Source organism: Takifugu rubripes, chromosome 1 (genome assembly GCF_901000725.2).
Source record: "Takifugu rubripes chromosome 1, fTakRub1.2, whole genome shotgun sequence".
Lineage (NCBI taxonomy): Eukaryota > Metazoa > Chordata > Actinopteri > Tetraodontiformes > Tetraodontidae > Takifugu > Takifugu rubripes.
Window position 1 is genome coordinate 6,594,926 of NC_042285.1, and position 13,894 is coordinate 6,608,819.

At 39.7% G+C, this 13,894-nt stretch overlaps 1 protein-coding gene across 1 annotated transcript; it reads left to right on the plus strand.

The window, feature by feature from the left end:
- Window positions 1-3,996: 3,996 nt before the first annotated feature.
- On the plus strand, window positions 3,997-13,531 carry naglu (N-acetylglucosaminidase, alpha). Its single transcript, XM_003978525.3, has 6 exons — window positions 3,997-4,500; window positions 9,111-9,258; window positions 9,447-9,593; window positions 9,944-10,029; window positions 10,668-10,924; window positions 11,006-13,531. Exons 1-6 carry the CDS (start codon window positions 4,088-4,090, stop codon window positions 12,208-12,210), a joined length of 2,256 nt encoding a protein of 751 aa, XP_003978574.2. The 5' UTR covers window positions 3,997-4,087; the 3' UTR covers window positions 12,211-13,531.
- The last annotated feature ends 363 nt before the right edge of the window (window positions 13,532-13,894 follow it).

Genomic DNA, 13,894 nt, shown 5'->3' on the forward strand with positions numbered 1-13,894 from the left:
GGATGAATCAGGCGAGTGGGAAGTTTCTACATGGCAGGATTATACATGGTTATTAGTTCACCGTGTCATGAATTTCTTAAATAAAACTGAAGTGTTTTAATTTTACAGGTTAAACACATAGACTTCATTGTGCCGTGGTAGTGTTTTTTCCTTTGTTTTCAAAAGCAGTTGTCTCTCTACCCAGCCGGCCATCAGCAGGAGGGTCCCCCTACATGAGTCTGGTCCTGCTCAAGGTTTCTTCCTGTTAAAGGGGAGTTTTTTCTTGCCACTGTTGCTTGTCTGGGGTCAGGCCCTGGGACTCTGTAAAGCGCCTAGAAACAATTTTGATTGTAACAGATGCTATATAAATAAAGATTGATTGATTGATTGATTGATTGATTGTCTCATCAAGTTTTTGTTGCAGCATGTCCCTTTTTTTGTGGATTTTTGTATTAACTATGTAACTTCAAGCAGGTTTCCGTGGGAAACTGGCACCATCTTGCCACACTTATTTACTGATTTTGTTTTAGAGAATAAACTGTTGAAACTGAAAAGTCTGTTTGGGTTTAGAATGCATTAAATGCTAAAGACACCTGTATGGACTCCTTATTCAAAAGGATGTGTCACATGACTCACCACTCTGTTGCCCCCACTCATTGTTAACTGTCAGCTTGACACCAGCTACTGCTTTGGTATGTTAGGCACTTTAGATCAATTTTTACACTGGTGTTCATTAATATTTAACTATCAACTGTTCACTTAGACTGAACTGTGTTACAGTGTTAGCAGTGTTTCATTAGCATGTGTCAAGTTCAGTTCCACTTGTGGGAATTGTCTAGGGTATGCATTTCAGGGATCAGCAACCACGCTCCTTTAAATTAAGCTTAAATGTGAGGGTTTTTTTAAAATCATATATATGAGTATATGTTATCCCTGAATAAGTCATCTTGATGAGCTGGTGACTTGAATTGGTGGATATTCACACATCACTTAATTATCTGTTCTCAATAACTTCTTTTCAATCTTCATGGGTCATGCAGCCAAGCATCTCAAAAGTTGTTTTTAAAAAAATTCCAAGGATTTCTTTTTTTTTTAAACTGTAAATATCAAACACTGAGGTGGTTTAGAATGGCATTTTTTTAAATTGTTATTTCTGTGGACACAGAAAAGAGCAAGCCTTAAAATAGATTAAACATAGTTTGGATATTTTTTCCATCCAAAAAAAAATATAAAAATGTAATTTCCATGTTGTGTCACCAAAAAGAACAAGTGGCTTAAATATGTCATCGGAAGGTTCATCTGTTGCCCCACTGCATAATCACAATATTTGTTTTTTTAATGCTGATGGTATAAATGATCATTTAATTTACATCCATGCCACTGAGCACCTCCCTTTGTTGTAAGTCATATGAATGTGATATAGACACTTTATATATATTACTTATAGTTAATTAATTACTTACTTAATTACTACACACACACACACACACACACACACAGCTTTATGCACAGTTAATCATATTTATGCTGGAATAAAGTGTCTTAAAAGAGCTCAACCTTTTTCTAATACATCTTTTTTTGCATTGGGGGAACTTTAAAGACTGCATTTTCATAGCTGCGGTTACAACGCAGAGACGGCAGTCGGTGATTTTTGAGTCTGCATTACATTTACTCTGGTTTGATAAGATATTTGTACAAAATGTTGGGGGAAAAAACAAAAACGGAGACAGGGTATGCTAACTTGAAATGAAAAATAGGTTTTTTTAAAATGAACAAATGGGCTCTCTTAACATGATGTAAAGATATTTACATATTTTTGAATTACCAGGCTGAAGTAATAGAAACTGCCCCTTTCTGTATTCTTTTTGTGTGTTCTGTATTCTTTTTGTTCTTTCTGTATTCTTATAGATCATAACTGGCTTGTCTTCATTTTGCAAAATCTAATTTAAATGTTCACATTAACACAAGGTCACAACAAGGTTATTTTTGAATAATTTGTCTTATTCAGCAAGAAGGTAGACGATGTCAAGAGCTTTTTTGTGAAGGACAGATCTGCTCGATCTCTCAATTATTTGTGTGTGTTTGTGTTGTGTCCTCACACACACATTACAACACTGCCAGACTGCCCACAACAACGTGCAAAGAGCTGCACAAACAGCCAGGCGCCAAATGATGGCTTACTTTTGACCTGTTTAGGCACCAAGTATCCCAAGTGTAAGAAGGTACTGAAGAATCAATCCATATCTCAACAAAATGACACAACAGTGGTCTCATCCTGTTCATGACTGTTCATTTTTTTATTAACCATGAGCTTGAGACACACTTGCATCCTTTTTATTTGATTAGTTGCAGTCTTTATGAGAGAAAATAAAAGGTAACATATAAAAGGTTCCTGGGCCTGTTTGTTTGTCCTTTGAAGTTGGAATTATAGTGCAGATGCAGCTATGAAAACTCAATGTACTCAATGTGACTCAATGTACATGTACACAGTGAGACAGCCCAATCCTCCCAACAGCATAATAAGGTATCACACTCTGTGATCACCCACATTTAATGGGGCAGACAGGGGTGTCGAGGAGTTTCTTCCATCTTAATCCATAATGACAGAGCTTCAGCTCAAGCCATAGTTTAATGTGGAGCAAAAGGACTCCACAAGGATAAAAGTTATGATGAATTGACTGATTGATTGTAGTATGTATCGTATTTAGCCACTAGAGAAGAGTACTGTATTGCACAACATGAATATACTAAGTTGGGTGGTGCGATTCTGACCCCTAGTGGCCTTAATGTTGTCACTACCATAAATGAACTACCATAAACTACCATTCTGTCCAATTACCCTTATCCTCAAATAAAAGTGCAATTTATATCTTCGTTGTTTTAGTTTCTCTTGGATCCATTAAAAGTGCTTTGTAAAAACAGTTTGTGGAGAGACAAGAAACTCACCATATTAAATAACAGAGATGAGAGTAATAAAGAAATAGTTAGAGCAGCATTTAGAAGAACTAGGTGTAGTGCAACATCATAAATGGCAAACAGATTACGGTACTGTCATTTTGTAACACCGATAATTACACGCAAATAATCTAACGTGGCCAATAGTGCTGCCCCTCCATGCTGAATAAAGGTCCCCAGGATTGTTGCTGGCTCAACCCCCAACTCGCTGCTTTCCCTGGCCTTAACACACTCAGATTTAAAAAGTTTTGTTAAATGTCGCATAAATGTACCTCAGAATTCAAACACTCGTTACATCCGAACAATGTCCTCTTTCACTTAACCATAAAAAAGCTGTCAGAATAACCAGCAAGCATGACCTCAGGTGGACCAATAGAGGAAAACTTGCTACTGTATAGTCTTTATAAATGACTGATGTCAGCCTGATGCATGATAACCTGTTAAGATAGAACATGAGGCTGACCAGAAAGAGAAGCAGAGCAGAGCCTCCCCATAGGAGGTTAAGTAAGACCAGCCTGAGCCAGGTCAGACCTAAAAATCCCCTCAACTCTCTGCACTCACACATGTGCACTCACACATTCTACTGTGATTCTCTAAAAGCATCTCACTTCTCTATTTCCACTCAGCATGCTGTCCTTGTGGATTAGCTGTCCTATCCCCAAAGCAGTGAATTATCCTCATGTGACTAATAACATGGGATATACTGAACTCATGGTGTCTCCAGAAACAAACAATATAATGCTTGATTCCCAGGGTTTTGAAGTGGAAGATTTTTGTTTCTGAATGAACAGTTACCCTAAGACTGTGGTGTATTTTACAGATAATTTTACTTTGACTGTGTGTGATGCACAATATGCATATGTTCAGGAGGAAAGTGAGAGTCCTGTTCGCGTATTCTTGTTTGATTCAAAAATCAGGCCACTTCTGTAATATCATGGGTGGCACAGCTAATCACACGCAAACCATGCCTCTCAGAAACCCCGTGCTGTAATTGGCTGGTTTCTCGAACGGTGGCAGCAGTTCTGCCTCTCTGATTGGTCAGACGCCGCTCAGTGACGAAATGCTTCCTTATTTTGTGCAAATGCTCCAAAAAAGTTGTTTTGAAAAGTGAGGCGAGGCTCCAAAGTTTGAGTTTAGCGCACCAAGCGTTGAAATGTCAGCCAGGGACGGTACAATCTTACTTCTGGTCTTTATCTATTGCCTCTGTACGACCGCCTACATTAAGTTTCCTACTCTGGACCACATCAAGCCGTCAGTCAGCGATAAGGCGCAGGGAAGAGCCGTGTCGGGGCTTCTGACGCGGCTGCTCGGGGACAGATCAGAGGAGTTCATCGTAACGGTCAACAGGAGCCTTTCCAACGACAGCTTAGATGTATGTGAGCTCAGGTCCACTAAAAACAACAAGATCGTAGCCTCTGGCAGCAGTGGAGTGGCTGTGGCTTCTGGTATTTACAACTACATGAAATATTTCTGCAACTGCCATGTTTCCTGGTCTGGTGACCAATTGGATCTACCCCGACCTCTACCAAAGCTCACCGGCGTCCTGCGAATCAACACTCCGCACAGGTTCGTCTTCTAACTTGAAATGTAAAAGGGAGTGATGGGTTGTGATTTAGACTGGTAATTGTGAGACTTCCACCTACGGAGGTCATAAGATCGTTTCAAATGGATCGACCCAGTTGTTTAAACAGGCATTTAGTTAGGGATGGGTTTTAAGAAAACCTGTATTTATGCAAAGTGCTATATAAATAAACGTTATTATTATGTAATATAAGATGACTGAGATGAAGGGATGCGTGAATATATACTGTGTATCCATCCCTTATAAATACCTCTGATCAGCTATGATAATTATCTGGGTTATCTGTTTTCCCCAGATATCAGGATATTGAGCTCTCAAGATATTAGACTCTAATATGGTCCACATGTTTAAGTGTCTGTGAGCTACATACTGAAACCTGACCACTTTTATCTTTAAATGTGTGTGATCATTTCTCACACCTATCAAATGGTGTACTGTGAGGTGCTCTCTGCTCTATGTCAACATGAGAGTTTCTGTGTCCCTTTACACACAGTGGGCTACTAACATTTAGTTACTTGCCATGGTGTCACAGTGTAATACTCAAGGTTTATATGTGACACCCATTGCCTTACTGTTAGCAAAATAACAGATTTTAATGAAACTTTGATCAGGAAAAGTTGATAATGAGACAAGGAGGATCTCATAAAATTTTGTTGATGTTCTGAATTCCTGAGCAACTTTGATCATAAAGTAACCTACTACCTACTTATTGGAGGTCCTTACAGACCACAGATAGTAAGTTTGCAAAAACTCCTCAGAGACCACCATGATGAACACCAGGGTCCCCCACACATGTGTGCTAAGACCTCTGCTGTTCATACTGATTACCCATGACTTGTGTCAGCCACAACTCGAAGCACATCATCATGTTCACAGATGACACAACAGTGATGGACAGAGAGGAGGTACATCTACTCATCAACTGGTGTGACATCAATAATCTACAACATAAGGTCCACATAACCAAAGAAGTAACTGTGGACTTCGGGAAGAAACACACCCCATCAGCCATTAAGGGCATTGCTGTGGAGTTTGTGAAAACCACGAAGTTCTTAAGTGTGAATATTACAGATGACCTGACGTGGTCCACCAACACCACCTCCATAATCAAGAAGGCACAGTGACTCCTCCACTTCCATTGGTGGGTGATGAGAGCTGACCGCCTCCTTCTGCCTAACCACCTTTTACAGAGATGGTGAGCAGAGCATCCCTGCCAGCAGCCCCTCAGTCTGCTCCATGACCTCTGCTCTTTTGCTGATCAGAAGGTCCTAGAAACAGTAGCGAGGACAGCAGAGAGCATCACCAGATCAGTCCAATCATCCATCCAACCAGTGTCTGTCTCGCTACCTCCAGAGAGACACCAATATCATCAATGACCCCCACTCAGCCAGCACAAGGACTAGTCACCCTCCTCCCAAGTGTTACCACAGCATGAGTTCCAGAATTTGGAAAAATCCTTTTTTAAATTATTTAAACCACTATGGCCTTTATGTGCACATTTTTTACATCGGTTTTTATGTTCATGGTGCTATTTCTGCACTTAGCAGAAATAGCATGGTGCATATGTCCACTGTCCTGTTAGTCTATGTTGGATTTATTTGTTTTTGCTGCGTGTTATTTATTTCTTTTCTGCACATCTGAGTATGGTGAAATGAAATGTCCATCCTCTGTGTAATTACTGCACTAAGTACATGGTATGATTGACAATAAAGTTCACTTTGACCGTGACTTGGACTACATTATGTAACCTTGTCTTACTACCAGTATATACTGTACTACAGGTCTAAGTCACTATACGTGGGGAAATTACCTGTTGGGTGGAGGTTTGCGCTCTCCAAATGCTTTTTTTCCTTGTTCCATTAGTTATTTTGCATCCTCCTCCACATACAGAGGTCACATTAAAAAAACAATGTTGCAATTGTGTCCATTACTGTATTAACTGTATTGTCCACATGAAGGTACTTGAAGAAACAAATGTATAATCATAACGTATAGATGGCTTTATTCATGATCCAGGCTAGAGAAAAAAAGGGCACTTAACAGTCTTTCGAGCCGGATTATTAAGTGCGGAGCATTAACCAGTGCAGATATGTGCAGAGGGAAGAAGCAAAGAAAGCAAAATGCAAGTTTTTGAGTTCAAAAGTGACTTTCAAGAAGCAAAATATGTAAATATTGTCTGGATTCTTGATTCCAATGTGACACGTGCCTTACTGTTTCATATGTGCAGCTAAATTAATTAGAATGCTTATACCAAAAGACCTCATTAGTATTCCGTGTGGTACAGAGAAGGGTGGCAATGGGAAGGAAAAAAACATCATGAGGTGACAGTCTGCAAACTGGAGTCTGTGATTGATGAGGTAAAAGAAACTGGTTAGTAGACATGTCAGATCTTTGTAGATACATTTAAACAAAAGGACAAATGAAGCATGAGTCTGATTCTGATTTTGACTTGTGGAAAATTTGCTTGTCTCAGTATGTTTAGAGATTTTACCCTGTCTTCCAAAGATGTGTAGTGTAAGCAGTGAAGACCGGGGGCGTGCAAATACCTGATGAAAGCCTGACAAATCAGCTTTCATTATTTGCTTTCCTAAATAATTGAATGTTTTCAGATCCTCACATTTTATGTTGCAGCTTTGACTGCATTGACAAATACAGTCTTCACACCCTTTAAATGGCACATAGCTGATTTAACAGCATTGTGCTCATTCCATTTGGGTATATTTTGCCCATCAAGCTCTAACAGGTTGGATAGGGACTGGTTTTTAGGTTCAGAGATGTTCAACTGGGTTCTAGCCAGGACCATTTTAGGACATTCAGAGTTGTCCCTAAGCCAGTCCTGGGTGGACTTGGCTGTATCGTTTTGTAAAGGCCAAAATTTGCCTCCCTGACTCAGGAAAATTGATTGCATAAGACGCTATATAAATAAAGATTGGTTGATTGATTGATTGAAAAAATAACATTGCAACACGATCCTAGTCCTGCACTAGATTTTTTCGTGTTCTGTGTCAATGTTGTAGGCATATCAGGCTCCTTGTTTCTGTAAAGCACAAAGGACAATCTTGATTAGACTTGAACTGAACCGAAGCGAACATCATGTCGTGCGCTGGCAATACGGTAATGGAATCAATTTCTTTATGAAGCAGTGGGATGCGCACAGCTGCATCATGACCAAAATGCAACGTCTTATTGCATTCTTATTTAGTGCTTTATAAAGACACAGGCGTCAATGTCATTTTACAATGAGGCATCTGCTGCTTTCACATTTGACCAGGGAAGGATTATCTTCAGTATAAATGACAAGTTACTATTGGTGCATGATTGAATCCTAAAGCATGAAAGACTCCACTCAACTCTGCACACCACAGCAAAATGCACGGGTGCATGAAAAATGGAGGGTTGTCACACATTATTTTTCATTGTTTCCTGTGGGCACTATAGACACTTGTACCATGACTGGGCACTTCTTTTCAACTATTTGTTATGCATTAGACTTGCATCAGTTCACTCTAGTTATGTCATGTACCCAGTAGGGAAAAAAGACATAGCAAGATTGGCACACTTTAGTTTTCCCATAACTATCAAGTGGTGAAACATAATAGCATGCCATAGGAAGGTGCATATGCCTGTTTGCTTGTTTCCACTTGTGTTTTAGAACAGCATTTGAATAGTTTTTGCTCCTATTAGGTAAAGGTTTTGAATTGGATCTTCAGTGGAGTGGTGTTTCCCCAAGCATGATCTACTTTAACATTCTGCATAAGTCACTGGAGCATCTAGTGATTATTTGCAGAATCTTTTAGGACAATGTACAGCAGATGTTTGGCATCTGTCCCATCACAAAAAAAAAGCCTCCTTAATGTGATAAATGTAAGTGATAGTAAGATGCAATGTTTTTGTGTAAGAGAGATGGCTTCTCACACATCCACAAGAAGAAGAACCTCTTTAAGGAAGTGAGCAATTACCGGTATATGTGTAAAGTTTTAGCTGATTGAATGTTTGATTAAGTCCGAGCTTCTTAAGTAGTCGTGAACATGTGTTACAAACTTTGGAGTCGTCTTTGCCTGAGAATAAAAAGGAATCTTTCAAAGAATTCTTGTTATTTTGTCACGAGAATGACTTGCATTTGATGTTGCATGAGTTGATGTTTTTTCACCTTAAAAAAATAATTATTAAATGATGTACAGATGTGGAATCTGAACCCCCTTAAATATGTTTCTCACTGTTCCTGTGACTGTCCTGAAAAATAAGCAATTTATTTTTTAAATTCAATTTTTAACAAAACAAATTTCTCAAAAAAATTACAAAAATATTAACTTTGGTGTATAGAGATTATTTCTAGACATTAACTTTACCACATTTTAGAAAAAAGGAATGTATATTTTTTAATAGATGTAATATAATAACCTTCACAATAACAGTGAGATCAAAAGATGGATTCACATCATAGTTAACTTTTTAAAAGAAAAATATATAGATTACTTTTACCACATCTTAGCACTGAACCACAAAATAGCTAAACTGGAAAAGGTTACAGACAAAAGAGTTGAATATTAAATTGTCATTTTTCTCAATGGTTTGTTGATGTGTCTGTGTTCAGATTCCGCTATTACCAGAACGTCTGCACTTTTAGCTATTCATCTGTGTGGTGGAACTGGCCCAGATGGGAGAGGGAGATTGACTGGATGGCGCTCAATGGAATAAATCTACCTCTGGCTTTTACTGGCCAAGAAGCCCTGTGGCAAGAGGTACACTAGAAACATGTAAAAGGTGTCCTAAAGATTTATGATATACTGTATTAAATGTGTTGGTAGATTTGAAGGGATGGGAAGATGTTAAGCCCCTGATTCTTCTAAAATATATCTGAATGGCTTTTCAAACATGTCTCATATCTTGATTTGGAAAAATGATTTATCATTTTGCTGTGCCCTTGTAGGTATACCGAGCTATGGGACTGAACCAATCGGAGATTGAGGAGTTCTTTTCTGGCCCGGCATTCCTTGCCTGGAATCGTATGGGGAACATGTTCAAGTTTGGGGGACCTTTGCCTCAGTCCTGGCATGTGAATCAACTATACCTCCAAGTACTGAAATCTCAAGCTTGTCAGCACATTAAAACAACTGCTCGTAAAATCAGAACATGTCTGACTTTGGCGCCCCCCAGTGGTCGTGTTGCGCGAAGATGACTGAACCCCTTCTTTAACGCTAACATTTAGAAGCTAACAGTTAGAAACTTTTTTTAAAAATTGTTAATCAAAACAATATTGACTATTGCAATAGCAATTTTTTTTTAAATGCAAATAATTCGACTATTGCATAAAAGCAATGTTTAACTATAAATGCTGCACTGAAGTTGGGTTTTGTAAATTATGTAATTATTTAACTATGATGACTATTTATTAATTGTGTAACCTTACACTTTCCTCTTTTTCAGTTTAAAATCTTAGCGCAAATGAGGTCCTTTGGCATGATTCCTGTGCTGCCAGCCTTCTCTGGGAACATCCCCAAAGGAATCCTGAGGTAACACATTGGACATAACCCAGTGGGTTTTTAAAGCTAATGTTTGCAGTTAAAAGTCGATCTCTTTTGCCGATGTTTAGCTCTATTTGTTGCGACAGACTCCCTGGAACGTTATTGCGCAATTCAGCATCCTTCTTATAATTGTTAAAAATAAATATATTTATTGGTGTAGGACTTTTCTAAAACAATGTTTATAATCTGTTTCACAGAAAAGTACAAAAGACAATAAAAATGTCTTGCATCTTCTTAACTGCTGTTGGGAACTTTGCTGAGAAGTGGAGGGTTCTCGGTTGAAGTCCCAGAGCAGACAAAACATGGAGGGTTTTCTAATAGGGGAAGGTGTCAGAACACCTTCAGAGCACTACCGAGGTACCCTTGAGCAAGGCACCAAACCCATAAAGCCTCACATCCAGGGGTGCACCCTCTCCATGACAAAAATGTACCAAACCATTTTATAGAGCCAAATAATGCCAAACAACCAAAATAACAAGTTCATGTGGTACCATGATGCTAATGCACTGATGCACAATTGATACAGTTTCAAAATGATGGATCTAGTGATGATAGTGCTGCAGTCTCCTTCGAATAGATTCTCTACTTACTTCGTATCCAGAATTTGTTGGATTTCTTTATTTCAGGTTATTTCCAGAAGCCAGAGTGACCAGACTTGAGCCTTGGTCTAAGTTTAACTGCAGCTTCTCATGCTCGTACATCTTGGACCCCCGTGACCCACTTTTCTCTAGGATTGGATCACTGTATTTGAGTCAGGTAGTGAAGCAGTTTGGTACCAACCACATTTACAACACAGACACTTTCAATGAGATGACTCCCCCATCCTCTGAGCCCACCTACCTGTCAGCAGTCAGTCGCGCTGTCTTTGCCTCAATGACTGCTGGTGAGTGAGAACTAACTTTTTTATTTTATTTCTAGGAAATGTCAACTTTTGAATACTAATTCAAGTGCCTTTTCTCCCCAGTTGATCCTCAGGCAGTTTGGCTGATGCAAGGATGGCTCTTCTTGAGCGATGCATTATTCTGGAAACCAGCTCAGATTCAGGCACTACTGAACGGAGTGCCTGTTGGAAGAATGATTGTGCTGGATCTGTTTGCAGAGACAGAGCCAGTATTCTCCTACACCGAGTCTTTCTACGGGCAGCCCTTCATCTGGTGCATGCTACATAACTTTGGGGGCAATGGTGGATTCTTTGGCACCGTGGAAAGCATCAATACAGGGCCCTTCAAAGCCTTACACTTCCCAAACTCCAGTCTGGTAGGTATAGGCATGACTCCTGAAGGCATTGAGCAGAATCCTGTGGTGTACGAGCTCATGAGTGAACTAGCTTGGCGCAAGGAGCCAGTCAACCTGCTCAAGTGGGTGTCTCTGTATGTAACCCGAAGATATGGCAGCATGCATGAAAGTGTGTCTGCTGCCTGGAAGATCTTGTTTGCTAGCGTGTACAACTGCACACTGCCACATTACCGAAATCATAACCACAGTCCACTGGTGCGTCGGCCCTCTTTTCACATGAATTCTGAGCTTTGGTATGACCCAGCTGACTTGTACCGAGCCTGGAAACTGATTCTCGAAGCAGCCCCGTCTTTTATGTCAAAGGAGACATTCCAATACGACCTTGTGGATGTAACTCGGCAGGTGATGCAAGTCCTGACGACATCGTACTACCAGGATATTGTTGATGCATTCCAAAAACACAAAATGCAAGAGTTGCTAACAGCAGGTGGGGTTCTCCTCTATGACCTTTTGCCCGAACTCAATCGGTTGCTGAGTAGCAATCACAATTTCCTGTTGGGAACCTGGTTAGAGCAAGCTCGATCCTTAGCGCTTGACGAGAGAGAGGCAAAACTCTATGACATAAATGCCAGAAATCAACTGACTCTATGGGGTCCTTCAGGTGAGATACTGGATTATGCCAACAAACAGTGGGGAGGCCTTATGCAGGACTACTATGCCCAGCGTTGGGGTCTTTTCATTCACACCCTGGTAGAGTGTCTGGACAGTGGACAGCCATTCAAGCAGGACAACTTCAATAAGGTGGTTTTCCAGGTAGAAAAGGGATTTATTTATAATAGACAACAATACCCAACAAAGCCTCAAGGAGACACTTTTGAAATTGCACACAGGATCTTCCTCAAGTATTACCCAGAGACTTTGAAAAGATTCTAAAAAGCAGAGACTACATTTAGAAAATAATATAAAAGAACAATCTGTCCAGTCACAGCAAGAAGAATGTCATTCGTCACTTCCCTTTTTCTGTCCATCCAAAAACATTTTCCTCTAGAAAGTGTGTCATAAACATCCAGGAACTCTTTTCAACATGTACAAATTAGTCATGCGTAGCGTTCATTGTTTCAGGTTTTACAAGATAATGATTAATTTCTAGAAAAGGTAATAAATGTTACCCTCTCCTCCCCTCATTGACTCATTTCTTCCAGAATTTTACATTTCAAATAGTAGCCATTCCAAACATTTCAGACCAGATGAATTCACTATGAAACAACTAATTAATTTTAAGTGGTCAATGGTGGGGAAATAATTAATAACATAATCTAAACCTGAGATTTCCACAGCACATAATAGCACCTTGTGGGGAGCTGATAATGAATAATACATTTCTACCGCCAGTGCCATTGTACATAGCCATTCCACTCCAGCAGTCAGCTGGGCCCTCAATCTACAAAGAACACGGAGCATCATATTAAACACAAGTTCTGTAAACACTCTTACAGGCCCCCAATGATCATGGACCAAAACAGTTTTGGTGAACAGTCCAGCTACCCTATCCTTTCATCTTTCTATACCTTACTGTTGTGTCCTCTCCTGCTAAAGGTTCCTCTGTCTTTTTTTTTTAAGTTTTTTGTTCCATTTTTGATGTTTTTAAATGATGCTGTATGAATACAATCAAATTTTATCAAAATAGTTTCATATAAAGGCCTAACTACTGTTTAGCTGTAACAGTCATGGTTTGGAATTACTTGTATGATGTATATCATATTGTTTGTACTTTGTGCTTCACTTTTTTTGTACTTTTTTTTCCTTCTGTATCTGTAAAACCAGAGGATAAAAACCAGTTAGTCAAACTTCAGCCTCCTCTTAGAGACAGGCCTAATTGCCTGTAATTTCCCTCTAAACTCAATCAAGAATTGGTTTTGTGGTCCAAAATACCTTGTAAATAGATTAGCTGTCCACATAATTACTCTGGATATTATTTATTTGGTCTGTAGGTCGGCTGTAAGGAACCATGCAGTAAATTGTTGAGGATTTGTCCTTCAACTTGCACATCTCTGGGAATGCTTCATTTTCATATGCAGTGCCAAAATAAGAGTACCGGTACATATTATTTAGAATGAATGGCAGTGCATTTGTTATTTGAGGTGGGACAGCTGTATTTCCAATAGCAGCATCTAGACAGGAATTAGCAAGACACTATGTATTCCTCACATCGACTACTCTTAACTGGCTGCTCATAAACTTGAGAAAAGATCAATAGGAATAAATTACTTGTCGGGCTCAGTCTGTAGCGAGCTGGGCTGTGGGTTCTCTGTCCAAGTCCTGGATGCGTTGTTGAGAGGTGTCCTGGTAGCAGGAAAGGTACCAGGACACCTTCAGAGTACCGAGGTACCGTACCCTTGAGAAAGGTATCAAACCCCCAAATGCTGACTGGGCCCTGAGCTGGTGACTCATCCAGGAGTGGACCCTGCCTTCGCCCTTATGCAGCTGGGATAGGCTCCAGCACCCTCCCTGCACCCTATAAAGGAAATACCAAATAAGAAAAAAAATTCCATCCACCTACATGGCCCTTCATGACAGACTGGTCTTCTTTTACAATACTGTTTAATTGCAGTTCCCA

What these genes read in the sequence shown, in the direction of transcription:
- naglu (XM_003978525.3), top strand. Translation starts at nt 4,088, where the DNA reads ATGTCAGCCAGGGACGGTACAATCTTACTTCTGGTCTTTATCTATTGC. An exon ending in ATCCCCAAAGGAATCCTGAG is followed by an intron (nt 10,030 to 10,667) that starts GTAACACATTGG and finishes TCTTTATTTCAG; the next exon opens with GTTATTTCCAGAAGCCAGAG. An exon ending in CTTTGCCTCAATGACTGCTG is followed by an intron (nt 10,925 to 11,005) that starts GTGAGTGAGAAC and finishes TTTTCTCCCCAG; the next exon opens with TTGATCCTCAGGCAGTTTGG.